Source organism: Sinocyclocheilus rhinocerous, unplaced genomic scaffold, assembly GCF_001515625.1.
Source record: "Sinocyclocheilus rhinocerous isolate Xijiao unplaced genomic scaffold, SAMN03320098_v1.1 scaffold1676, whole genome shotgun sequence".
Classification (NCBI taxonomy): Eukaryota; Metazoa; Chordata; class Actinopteri; order Cypriniformes; family Cyprinidae; genus Sinocyclocheilus; species Sinocyclocheilus rhinocerous.
This window is the reverse complement of record NW_015644618.1, coordinates 793,476-806,469: the sequence shown is the minus strand read 5'-3', so window position 1 is coordinate 806,469 and position 12,994 is coordinate 793,476. Positions and strand designations below refer to the sequence as shown.

Below are 12,994 nucleotides of genomic sequence, written 5' to 3'. Positions count from 1 at the left end.
CACGTATTAAATCATGTCTGCGCTGCGCCGAATCGCCGATTAATTTGTGATCACATGGCTACTTTAAACGGTTCCATTAAGCCTTTAGCCCAAAAGAGCGCACATTTACAAAGATAATGATAAATTCTCACATGTTCACGCCTCACTTCTTTACAGAGGATGATTCTATATTATATTAATGTTCCACTAAATTAATCTGAAGAGTTTTGAGCGCTCTCTCCCGTCCAAAGACTATAGAATACCCTAATATCTTACAGGGACTTTGTCCCGTCTCACTTCCTCCACACAAAGTGGAGCAGAAATTTAATCAAAACGATTAAAAAAAATAAAAATAGTCATTTACAGGGTTCGTACGGTCATGAAAAACCCAGAAAGCTTTGGAAAAGTCGTGGAAATGTATTTTACACATCTCTATATAATAGAATATATGTTTAATCACGTCCTGAATCTCGGTGCGGGATTGCGCGTTTTGGTTTTACTCATTTTCGCAGGTTTCGCACGTTTGGAAAATTCCCGCAAACATTTATTTAATATACAATGTAGGTTAGATGAGTTAAAAAAAATTCACACAGAATATCAGATTAAGTCAGTCATTTGAAAACAGCGTGAGTGGTTCAGCTGTACCGCGTCTTCTGGCTCTCACTCTCTCAAAATTGCCTCACATCAGCGCATCTCGTCTGCACTACACATTAGAGAGCTGCTGCACACTGCGTACAAGACTTTAGCTCAGCTGACAGAACTGTCACTTGCCTAATCGGGTCAGTGTTGCATCATCACAAAAGTTTTCATTTGCACGTCTTTTTAAGTCGTTTTAAACCATTCGGTTTTTGCTGCTTCAAACTAGTTTTCTGGGCGCTCACGGTCACATCCAAAGCGCACGCACATGAAGCCGCCTCACAAACACCTCAAGAAAAAGTTATTGTTTTCATTGTTTCTGACTCAAGTAACCTTGCATTTTAATAAATAATGATACAAATGAAACTAATACATCTCTTTGTTTTTTTCTGCTCAGTGTTATTTCAGGGTTTATTTCAGGGTTATTTCAGGGTTTATAATACAATAAACAGGCATCCTGTTTATTGTATTATAGTGACTATTTAATATTACATCTAAACTTTGACTAGGCTAGACATGTTGCCTATTAATTGTATACAATATATGAACCGAAAAGGCCTATCTCAAGCTGATGGCACGCGCCTGCCGTGAGAAGGTTTGGCGCTACATGCAGCGGCACCATCTCAGTCTCTGTCCGGCGCGGGTGAAATAATTGTAATGCTGAAGGTGAGGTACTCTAGTGAACTATAAGCGAACTGCACGCTGCACAGTTGACACAGGAATTGTCACTTGCACAATCGAGGCAGTGTCACATCGTCACTAAAGTTTATAAATTGCATTACTTTTTCATTCTTGCCAGTGTTTAACCATTCAGCTCTAGCGCGCTCTCCTGGAGACTGAGCGCTCATGCACACTCGCAGTGCACACACATATTGCTTTGATTTAATTGTTTTTATTATTATTTCTTAGATAAATAGTAATATTTTAACAAAATTGCTTCACTCATAATTAAGATTTGATCAACTTTGCCTGCCAAATCATATCATGTGGTGTAACAAACAATTAGAAACAGGAAAAAAAGAGGATAAAATAAAGAAAAACAAAGGTACACCTGCAGACCCCCATGACAGCATGTATTGTTATGTTAGTCTCTGATCAATGTTAGTATCAGATAACCTAACTTTTATGAGAAAGCAATTTTAACATTAATAATTGATTATATTTGTAATTTTTACATCGAAAATTTTTTAAAAGTAAAATAATTACTAAGATGTGTACACTCACATGTATTCAAGGTGTAAGAAAAATATATTATTTTTTACTTAATGGTAATTTTTAGAGTCATTAAAATTAGGCCTAAACTTTTCTGAAAATTGTATTCATTTTCTCAAAATCATGCCAACATGAACAGGTTAATATATGAGGTTTGAAGCAGTGATTTCCTTTGAACTTCATTTCCCATAAACCCTATGGTGACTCATTGTGCAACTGCTCTCCTGGGATTATTCTGCAGTTATGAAAAATGTAGTCTCCAGCTCCACTATACTTCCAAAGTCTTGTTGTGTGAGTTGCAGGGTTTAAAGGGGTAGAAAGAATGGCTGGTATGAAGTCAAACAATGCTATCAGCTCAAGGTCTGTTTGTGCTACTAAGAGGACCAGCTCACATCCTGTTTCTGACAGATATTCACGATAAAGGTCCCAAAAAAGAAAGGATGGCATTATCAGTATGAAGCTAATGCACATAACTCCCTCTGCTGGCCAAAAGTGTAATCTCTAAAAAATATGGGTATATTTGATTAAATTTACATCCATTGAAAGGTTTTGTGACATTTTTTGGTCTCTTGATTCATATTTATAACAGAAGCCAAGCCTGTAGTGTTCCTCCAACATGGTCTTCTCGCAGCTGGAAGTAATTGGGTGACAAACCTGCCCAACACCAGCCTGGGTTTCCTCCTAGCTGATGCTGGATTTGACGTGTGGCTAGGCAACAGCCGTGGGAACACCTGGTCCAGAAAACACGTCAGCCTTGATCCTAAACAGAAAGAATACTGGAAGTTCAGGTACAAGAACAACATTTCTATGAACGCGGTGTGTTCAGCATGTTACTCTGTGGTTTACACTTTCTCAAAAAACATCAACCTTTCTACTTTTTAAGAATGTTAAGATGTTACGTTATGCTCGCCAAAGCAATTTATTTGATCAAAAATACAGTACAACAGTAATACTGTTAAATTGCAATTATAATTTAAAATAACTCTTTTCTATATAAATATATTTATGAATGTAATTTTCTATGTACTCTTGTAATGTAATGTAATCTTTAGTGTCACATGATCCTTCTGAAATCATTTTAATATGCTGATTTGGTACTCTAAAACAATTTTTTATTATCAATTTCAATTATCAAACAATTTATAATGATCAAATCTCTGATATATTTTTTCAGGGTTATTCAAAGTTCAAAAGAACAACATTTTATTTGAAATAGAAATCTTTTTCTTGTAAATCTTCCTTGTATTAAGCATTTATTTCCTCTTTTCAGCTGATACTTGTGTGCAAAGCTTGAAACCTAGTCATACCTCAAATTTTAACATTACTATTTTTCTTACCTTGCAAACTTTGGTATTTTCTTCTAGAAATACAGATCTAGTTCTTATTTTTGGAATTCTCTGTTGTGTTGATAATGTATCAGCCAGAATCCTAAACTCAAAATCTTAAATAAATAAATCTATTTTTCTTTCTGTGTTGTTTGCTTTTGTGTGTGTGAGCTAGTCATGATGAACTGGCTAAGAAGGATCTTCCTGCAGTGATAAACTCCATTACAAAGACCACTGGCCAGGAGCAAATCTTTTATGTGGGCCATTCCCAGGGAACCACTATAGGTATCACCTATCCTCTGAGCATTTTAGAGTGATTCATCATTTTTATATGTGGAAATGTGACTCAGAGTTGCTATTCATCAAATCACTGGTCTACAAAATATGCTCAGAGATGTGTTGTGCATTATGCATCTAATACTGACATATAATATGTGTTATCGTGTGGGATAGAAATGTAGTGGAGTGAAAAGTACAATATTTGTCTTTCAAATGTAGTGAAGTTAAAGTCATAAGTTCCCAGAAAAAATAATACTCAAGTAAAGTACAGATACTCAAAAAGTGTACTTAAGTACAATACTCAAGTAAATGTACTTAGTTACTGTCCGCCTCTGTGTGGGAACATCTCACACCACACAGCAAGTACAGTACTTCACACTTTTTGCTATGCATGACATGTTATTCCAAGCCTTATATATTTTATATTTTTATATTATTATATATTTATTTTTTCTTTAAATGCTGATGCATAACTTCCTATTCTTCATTCTTGCTTGTCAGCGTTCATTGCTTTCTCTACGATGCCGGAGCTGGCCAGCAAAATCAAGATGTTCTTTGCTCTGGCTCCTGTCGCCACAGTGGGGTTGACCAAAAGCCCCATGAGCAAATTGTCTGTTATTCCAGAGTTTTTCATTTGGGTGAGCATTTTGTTTAAAACACTGTACTGTAGCTCTGTTCCAGAAAACTAGAAAACTACCCCATTGCCTACTTAGGCAGCTGCCATTTAAGGATCTGTCCTTTAAAAGAAAGAATTTGGAACGCTCTACATAAGTAGCAATACTCTCAATTGATTTTAAAGGGGTCATGAATTGAAAAATCAAATTTCCTTTTGACATGTAAGGGGTCATTGTACTATAAAAACAATCTGTACGTTTCAGAGCTCTATTGAAAGCAAGCTTAGAAAACGTCTCGGGTTACGTATGGAAACACTTGTTCACTGATGGAAGGAACGGAGACGTTGTGTCTAAGTCTGACACTAGGGGTCGTACTTGGGAGCCCAGACACCTCTGACATCATTGAGAAAAGGCCAGTGAAATTGGCTAGCAAAATTTGCATAGCTGGCCACGCCCTGGACATTTGGGTACAAATAGGCCAGCGTGACATTTGCTCACTCGTTTTGTTCTGATGAGTCGAGAAGCATCTCAACCCACTCAGAGGCAATTCAGAGTTGTGGCGTCTCTGTTCCCTCCATCAAGGAATGAGGGAGACCATACGTAACTGAGACGTTCCCTTTCAGTTGGTCACTTTGATGTTGTGTCAAAGTACGACATTAGGGATCCCTATTAGAGATGCACCGATTGCAATTTTCTTGGCCGATTCTGATTTCCGATTTTTCTTTGTAAGTGTGACCTGCCGATACGAAGATTACGATTTTCTCTATAAGAACTATAATTGACAGCATATACAAACAAAAATCTAAGCAAATTTCAATGCAAAAATATATTATTTTAATACACCTAAATTATATTTTATTACATTATAAAAGTTATTACATTCAGATACATCTGGACTAAGTTACAGATGTTCTCTCACTTAAACAACTCTCTAAATAAAGTGCTTTGCAACTGGAAAGAGGTAGAAATAACAATTAAAATGAGTTGCTGTTTGTAACAAAACAGATGTAATTTCCCACTATGTTTATAAATGGTAATTTTCCCCCTAACCTCAGGGGCGGCGCCAGAGAATTTTGAACGCAGGTGCTAGATCATTGACAGGGGGAGCTGGGCAATTAATAGTAAATATGATGAAAAGATGTTGTTATTATTAATAATAATAATAATAATAATAAAATAGCCTAAATCGCCCACTCGATTTTGTAACATTTTATTACCTGATTATTTTGCTCATCACAATTTAATTAAAATTTTTCGTTTTATGAAATTAAACAAGTAGCCTTTAGATCAGTCATTTCCCAACGATTTTTATACAGTCCACCTAAAATTCACTGAACAAGCATTTTGGAATGTGAGTCAAAAGGCAATATGACATCAAAAAGCACTGGGGATATATTTACTTGGTATTTACAGTCTCAAACCAGAGCCTTTGCTCTCTGTATATTGATGGCCAAATGTGCCAAGCTGCTATTTCGGGCATCGCCACAGCTGCTTCTCAGATATATTGTAGGAGACAGGACAAAGATCTCTCACATGATCTCTCGTGGAAAGGAGTAGGGCTGCTATGGCGATTCACTCTGACGTTAATTTAGATTAATATGCGCTATAGATGTGCATATCAAGTGTTTGAGAAGTGTGGGAGTATTATTGCGCTTACTGCATGACATGGAGGCGGCCGCGCAATCCCTTGCATTTTTTCCTGCGGAAAGAACTTAGAATAGGTTACTCCGTCATTTTTGTCATAAGAGTAGCCTAATAGGCTACATCATTCGTAAAAAAAACTATTTCTGCTTTTATTTATGTACACTCACAATAACACCAAAATGTTGAGCTTTTGTTAAATAGAGAAAAATAAACAGGATGCGCTTTCTGACAGTCTTCGTGAAATGGAGCGCATCACAACAATGAACCGCCTACTTGCCTCACAAAAAATAAATCTATGAAAAAAAAATATATCTTGAAATGTCTACTATTGAACGAACCAATAATCTGCAAAGATGTCAACAATTCTGTGTTTTTCTGTCAATATGGGGTGCTGTGTGTACATTAATGAGGAAAAAAAATTAACTTAAATGATTTTAGCAAATGGCTGCAATATAACAAAGAGTGAAAAATTTAAGGGGGTCTGAATACTTTCCGTACCCACTGTATATATATATATTCTCTATTTATGTAGTCCGTATAAAAATGTGCATTTCCATTAATGTGAAGATGGAATTCGGTAACTCACACTGGACACAACAGAGACAGGTCAGGGTCCCCTTCCTGTGAGGGAAGAGTGTCGTGGTTTGCTGCAATAGCAGCTATGTACACCTTGAGTGTAGATACAGACAGGCACTTGTCCAGGTCTTCTTCGAGGAAGGGCAGCACTGATCCGATGCCACATCTCCGAGGGTCCTTCCCTTGAGAAGAACACCAATTCATGAAAATTTCAGGTCGTATAGCCACCTTGTAGAGGGGGCCCTAGCCTGCGTAATGGCATTCACCAGCGCGGGTGAAAGAACATTGAATTCCTCCTGGTCCCATCCAGGGACCAGACATGGAGGTACCAGAGATCTAGGCACGGCTGCAGATTGTGCCTTTCCCCTGGGAGAGAAGGTCTTTCCTCAGGAGAATCCGCCAGGGAGGAGCTGATGCCAACAGCACAAGCTTGAGAACCAAGTCTTTTTGGGCTATTATGTTGCCACCAACAAGAGTTGTTCCATGTCCTCCCTGATGTAAGGCCTCTGTGAACAGACACAAATGAACGATTGAATCTCCGCATTCCACCGGAAAAACTAAGGTCTCCTCCCAACCATGTGAGAGTCGTAAAACTGAACCATGGTCAGCCCAGGCGCCAATTGTCTCAAATAAGTTCCTGTCCCGCTCAGCTTATCTTTACGAGAAACACAAGGAGAGAGTGATTTACAAAACCACCTCCTGGGTCGGCAAGCACTAAGACAGCAATAGTACAAACAGAAGTCTCCTATCTGCTGAAATCGGTGCTGAAATGATCTTAGGTATTAAACGTAAGACAAATCTCTGCTTTGTGATTCTCTCAGGTTAAATTTAAAGAACTCGTGGAAAACGAGTGTTAGAACTGTGGGAACTTCATGCAACTCCGTTAACTCATTTTCCTGAACCTTTTGTGTGTATGTGTGTGTGTGTGTGTGTGTGTTTTAGCTTAGTTTAATGTAATCTAGAATAGCCAATAAACTGTTGTTTCATTTATAAAGAATCATTGTCTTGTGTATATGTAATTTAAAGTTAAACCTTGCCCAGATCACGTTACCTAGCTCGTAGCTTATAACTTATCAAAAGCATGTATTAACCTGTGGCCAGGGAGAATACAAATATTCAAATTGTTAAAATACACGGATGTTAACGTCTCGCTGGACGAACAGTTGATAAAGTGTAAACTATCAAATTTGAAATCAGTTCTAATCAGGTTGACTTCGAATCTTCAGATTCGATTCCTCTCAAAACCTGAGCTAAAATAATAATAATTAATTCCCTTACAAATTAACTTTATCTTACACTGACTTTGACAGAGTCAGGGAGTTCACGGGGAAAACGCATACTTGCATAGACCCCTGGGCCAGATGTGCGCCAGTGCGTCCGTGTCGAGGGGGGCCTCGAACAAGGAATACCACAGTGGACATTGAGTGGATTCTCGTGAGGTAAACAGATCTATCTGCGCCTGACCAAATCGACTCCAAATCAGCTGGACCATCCTGGAGTGAAGCCTCCACTCACCTCGGAGCGTGACATGCCATGAGAGGGAGTCTGCTACATGACTGAGGTCACCCAGAATGTGAATGCCAAGCAGTGACCTGAGTAAGAGATGGCGGGTGAGATGTGACATGCGACGAGAGCAAACACAACCCTGATGGTTGATATATGTGACCATCGCTGTGTTGTCCATCCGGACCAACACGTGCTTGCCCTGGATCAACGGGCAAAACCTCTTCAAGGCCAGAAGCACCATCAACAACTCCAAGCAATTGATATGCCAATGCAGCCGAGGGCCCGTCCAGACCCCGGAGGCTGCTCGCCCATTGCATACAGTGCCCCAGCCCGTCTTGGAAGCATCTGTTGTTACAACAATGCATCTGGACACTTGTTCTAAGGGTGCTCCTGCCCGTAGAAATGAAATGTCCTTCCAAGGGCTGAAAGTGCGGCGATACCGTGGTGTGATGCTCTCACTGTGTGTGCCTCGGTGCCATGCCCATCTCAGGACTCCGGTATGAATCCAGTGCTGAATATGCATCAGTCCCAATGGCATAACCACGGCTCAGGATGCCATATGCCCCAGTAGCCCCTGAAAGTATTTGAGAGAACCGTTGTTTTGTACTTGAGCATCCTCTAGCAACTCAGCACTGACTGAGCACGATCCTCTAAGAGGCGTGCTGGCATAGTGACCAAGTCCAGATCTACATTGAGAAAAGAGATACTCTGCACAGGGGAGAATTTGTTCTTTTCTCAGTTGACCTGAAGTCCCAACCAGGCTAGGTGATCGAGGACCATGTCCCTGTGTGCGCAAACCAACTCTCGTGAGTGAGCAAGAATAAGCCAGTCGTCGAGATAGTTGAGAATGCAAATGCCCACTTCCCAGAGAGGGCCAAGGACAGCCTCCACAACTTTCGTGAAGATGCAAGGATACAGGGACAGCTTGAAGGGAAGAACTTTGTACATATATGCCTGTCCTTCGAAGGCAAACCAAAGAAATGGTCTGTGCCTTGGAAAGATCGAGACATGAAAGGGGCTGGGGAGCTTCAACCAAGCATTCAGACACCTTGCCAACAGTCTCAGTGGAACTACGTTCAACATACCTGGGGCAGAACAGGTAACCAGCTTTGCACCACAATCGCTTTCTCCACCTGGGGGACCTCCGTGAGAATGGAGGAGCTGTTATATTGCATTCTGACTGAGAAAGGTGCCTTCCACTATTTTGTCAGCTCCTTGTGCACCACCGAGAAGAAAGAAACTGGGACTGACACGGCTTAGTGTTGCACTCAGCAGCCAGAAACCAATCGTCCAGCTGAGAGTATTCAGGAAAGGGTGGGGGAGTCCACTCAAGCCCAATGCTCTTGGCTGCCTGGGCAAGCACGGCCGCCATCTCTGCATCCATCTCAGACTGAAACTCGGCACCCGGGAGGGTGCCAGTTCCGTCGAGTCATCAGCTTTCGATGGTTCCAGCCCGCCCTCCGATGCTGTGAACAACAACTCATCCTCTTCACGAGCCCCAAATGAGAAATTTAACTCGCCCTGAGACAAGCTGTCAAACTCATCCAGAAGCTCAACCGGAGGACACGAAGTGTGGGAGGAACGAGAGGTCCGCAGGTACTCACCCAGCGGAACTACTCTCACCTCACCATGCTCTTCCCTGACGGACATCGCTGCGGCCTCATACCTGGAAGTAGAAGGACCGGAACGGGAAGCAGTTGGGGTGACTGCTGCAAGCGCAGTGTGTCTTAGTTATCTTTGCAGTACGTTGACTATATATTAAGGTTGGGCGATGTCTACCAAATTGGCATCGAACGATGTCTGCAGTGAAACATCGTGATGGACGATGACATGGGGGGGTTAGGTGTCAGGGGTTTATACAACAGTTCGACGGCACAAGTGTGTAAATATATAAGAAAAATAACAACGGAGTGTCTTTAAAAACCCTTTTGTGCAGAACTACTTCCTTCTGCCACAGATTCAATTCCCAGTTTGACAGTTTAACAGCTGAGCTCAAGCCTCCGTTACAAATTCGAAAATTTCACTTCAGAACTAGTAACGAAGGAACATTGAGTTGCTTTATTGAAAGCTTATTGTATCACTGTATTTAAAGCTCTCTGTATTATATGTAGATTATTATGAGAGAGAGATGGACTGAGCGAGTGTGATTACCTGCATTTGATACAGTATTCATTCTTCAGTCAATCTCATATTCACAATAGAACATTTGTTTGAATGTCCGCTGAGGAAAGCAATATCTTTGTCGTACTGTCCTTTCATATGTTAAGGGTGATTTCTGATGACAGCTCTGCTCAGTGCATTTGTTAACTGCGTTTTACAAGCTGTTATTAAAAGTAAAAAATAACTTCTGTTTCAGTCTCTTTCAATATAAAAGTCTTTACTGCTGACTCGTAAAACAGTCTTTTGTGGCCATCTAATGGCAGAACAATGTCACAAAAATCACCATCACGAACACACACACACACACTCGCACTGTTTCCCAATACTACTGTAAATACTACCATGAATATAAAATAGTATTTAATGAATAATAAACAACAACAACAACAGACATCGTAAAAGTTGCAAGACAATTCAGTCAAAAGTACAAAGGCGGCGCTCTAATATACAGCATTAAAGTTACATAAAATATAACGTGATGAGATTTTGCCCTCAGCCAAAACTATTTCCTCTGGAACAAATAATAGATTAATGAGACCAAAGACTGCCCGTTAGAATGACCCAAAACGAATTATATCTCATGTTTAACCACTATAGAGACATCAGAGCCAGCGGCAAATTCCAGAAGATCTGGCCGAGGTAAGGCTGCTCTCGGCGGGTTCATGAGCGCTGAACGGCCGCTGACGCCCTGGAGCTCACATCTCGTTGAAGCAAATTTTCAAATAGGCGTTATCTTTATTAACAAACCAAATATTTGAAGTCTAAACAAGTACATTCTCACCTAAAAACTACATTCCGTGACACAAAAACAGTATTATTTTTACATTTTAGTGGATTTGGGCATCCGCCATGACACTCGCTGTGAGAAATACGGGAAGCGGAGTGATACAAACGGTGAAAGACATGTTGGCATTCATGGTTCCCTCAATGAACTGTAGCTCCCCAGTGCCGGCAGCACTCATGCAGCCCCAGACCATGACACTCCCACCACCATGCTTGACTGTAGGCAAGACACACTTGTCTTTGTACTCCTCACCTGGTTGCCGCCACACACGCTTGACACCATCTGAACCAAATAAGTTTATCTTGGTCTCATCAGACCACAGGACATGGTTCCAGTAATCCATGTCCTTAGTCTGCTTGTCTTCAGCAAACTGTTTGCAGGCTTTCTTGTGCATCATCTTTAGAAGAGGCTTCCTTCTGGGACGACAGCAATGCAGACCAATTTGATGCAGTGTGCGACGTATGGTCTAAGCACTGACAGGCTGACCCCCCACCCTTTCAACCTCTGCAGCAATGCTGGCAGCACTCATACGTCTATTTCCCAAACACAACCTCTGGATATGACGCTGAGCACGTGCACTCAACTTCTTTGGTCGACCATGGCGAGGCCTGTTCTGAGTGGAACCTGTCCTGTTAAACCGCTGTATGGTCTTGGCCACCGTGCTGCAGCTCAGTTTCAGGGTCTTGGCAATCTTCTTATAGCCTACGCCATCTTTATGTAGAGCCACAATTCTTTTTTTCAGATCCTCAAAGAGTTCTTTGCCATGAGGTGCCATGTTGAACTTCCAGTGACCAGTATGAGAGAGTGAGAGCGATAACACCAAATTTAACACACCTGATCCTCATTCACACCTGAGACCTTATAATACTAATGAGTCACATGACACCGGGGAGAGAAAATGACTAATTGGGCCCAATTTGGACATTTTCACTTAGGGGTGTACTCACTTATGCAGCCAGCAGTTTAGACATTATTGGCTGTGTGTTGAGTTATTTTGAAGGGACAGCAAATTTACACTGTTATACAAGCTGTACACTCACTACTTTACATTGTAGCAAAGTGTCATTTCTTCAGTGTTGTCACATGAAAAGATATAATAAAATATTTACAAAAATGTGAGGGGTGTACTCACTTCTGTGAGATACTGTATATATATACACACACACACACACACACACACACACACACACATATATATATATATATATATATGTGTGTGTGTGTGTGTATACTACATATATTCTTATGATATATTCTTCTTGTGATGCCTTAAAATCTAGCCTCTGTTGACAGTTCACTAGGTTTTGGAACAGAGTCTATAACACATTATAGTGTTTTACTTTTTACAGTATGTAACATTACAGAAATCAGTAATCAATAAAAACTGTTTTCCTTACAACTGAAGGTCATTAAGCACATGAGGGTTAAAGTGAGTTTGATTTTTTTACGGTTATTTATAGACACAAAAATTATTTGAAACTTATTTACTTTAGCTCCATTCTAGGTAAACATATACAAAAGAAATGCTGGAATCAGCTCAATAATGCGCATACAGCCATGATGATAATTTATCAGAATAATATGTTTTTTTTTTACTTTTGTAGGATCTCTTTGGAAGAAAAGACTTCTTTCCTCAGAATGAGTTGATTAAGTTTTTTGCCACTGAGTTCTGCAGCAGAAAGCCTTTGAGTGTGCCGTGCGGGAACATCTTCTTTCTTCTCTGTGGTTTTGATGAGAAGAACCTGAACATGGTATAACACTCTTAAGCTTTGTTAAATCACACTTTTTTATCTCAATGGATTTGAGAATGTTTCTTCACGAGTTCCTTCATCTCTCTTTTTCAGAGCAGAACACCTGTGTACACAACACGCTGCCCAGCAGGAACCTCAGTCCAGAACATGGTTCATTGGGCTCAGGTACAAAACAACAAAAAAACTCTTATGAAAAAAACTTCTATGTGACATGTTAATATGCCTTACTGAATGTCCCATTCCATCTGCAATACACTTTAAAACATTATTTCCTCAAAATGAGTGAAAGCACAAACACCAGTTCCTTCATCTGCCTCAGAGTTCAATATCAGCATGAATTGACAGAGCAGAGAAGCACGGAGGTGTTACAATAGGGGATTTTTGGTGAGACCCACAGCTGCATTGAGATTTTTCTGGACCTGCCTGACCACATTGCCCTGCATGTGTTCTCAGGTGCACTGTATTATATTCTGTCATATATATATATGTATATATATGTATATATATATATATATGTATGTATATATA

The 12,994-nt window shown here is 40.2% G+C and overlaps 1 protein-coding gene across 3 annotated transcripts in view; it reads left to right on the top strand.

The window, feature by feature from the left end:
* Positions 1-12,994, top strand: part of LOC107758444 (lysosomal acid lipase/cholesteryl ester hydrolase-like) — a 25,479-nt gene that overhangs the window by 10,488 nt on the left and 1,997 nt on the right. For 2 of the 3 annotated variants that reach the window (XM_016576176.1, XM_016576175.1), the window contains exons 4-8: positions 2,417-2,615; positions 3,328-3,437; positions 3,933-4,069; positions 12,320-12,466; positions 12,560-12,631. In XM_016576176.1, the coding sequence (XP_016431662.1) occupies positions 2,417-2,615; positions 3,328-3,437; positions 3,933-4,069; positions 12,320-12,466; positions 12,560-12,631 (665 nt within the window). Of the gene's footprint in view, positions 1-2,416; positions 2,616-3,327; positions 3,438-3,932; positions 4,070-12,319; positions 12,467-12,559; positions 12,632-12,785; positions 12,887-12,994 lie in introns of those variants that run through there. The other variant, XM_016576177.1, reaches the window with a different exon arrangement.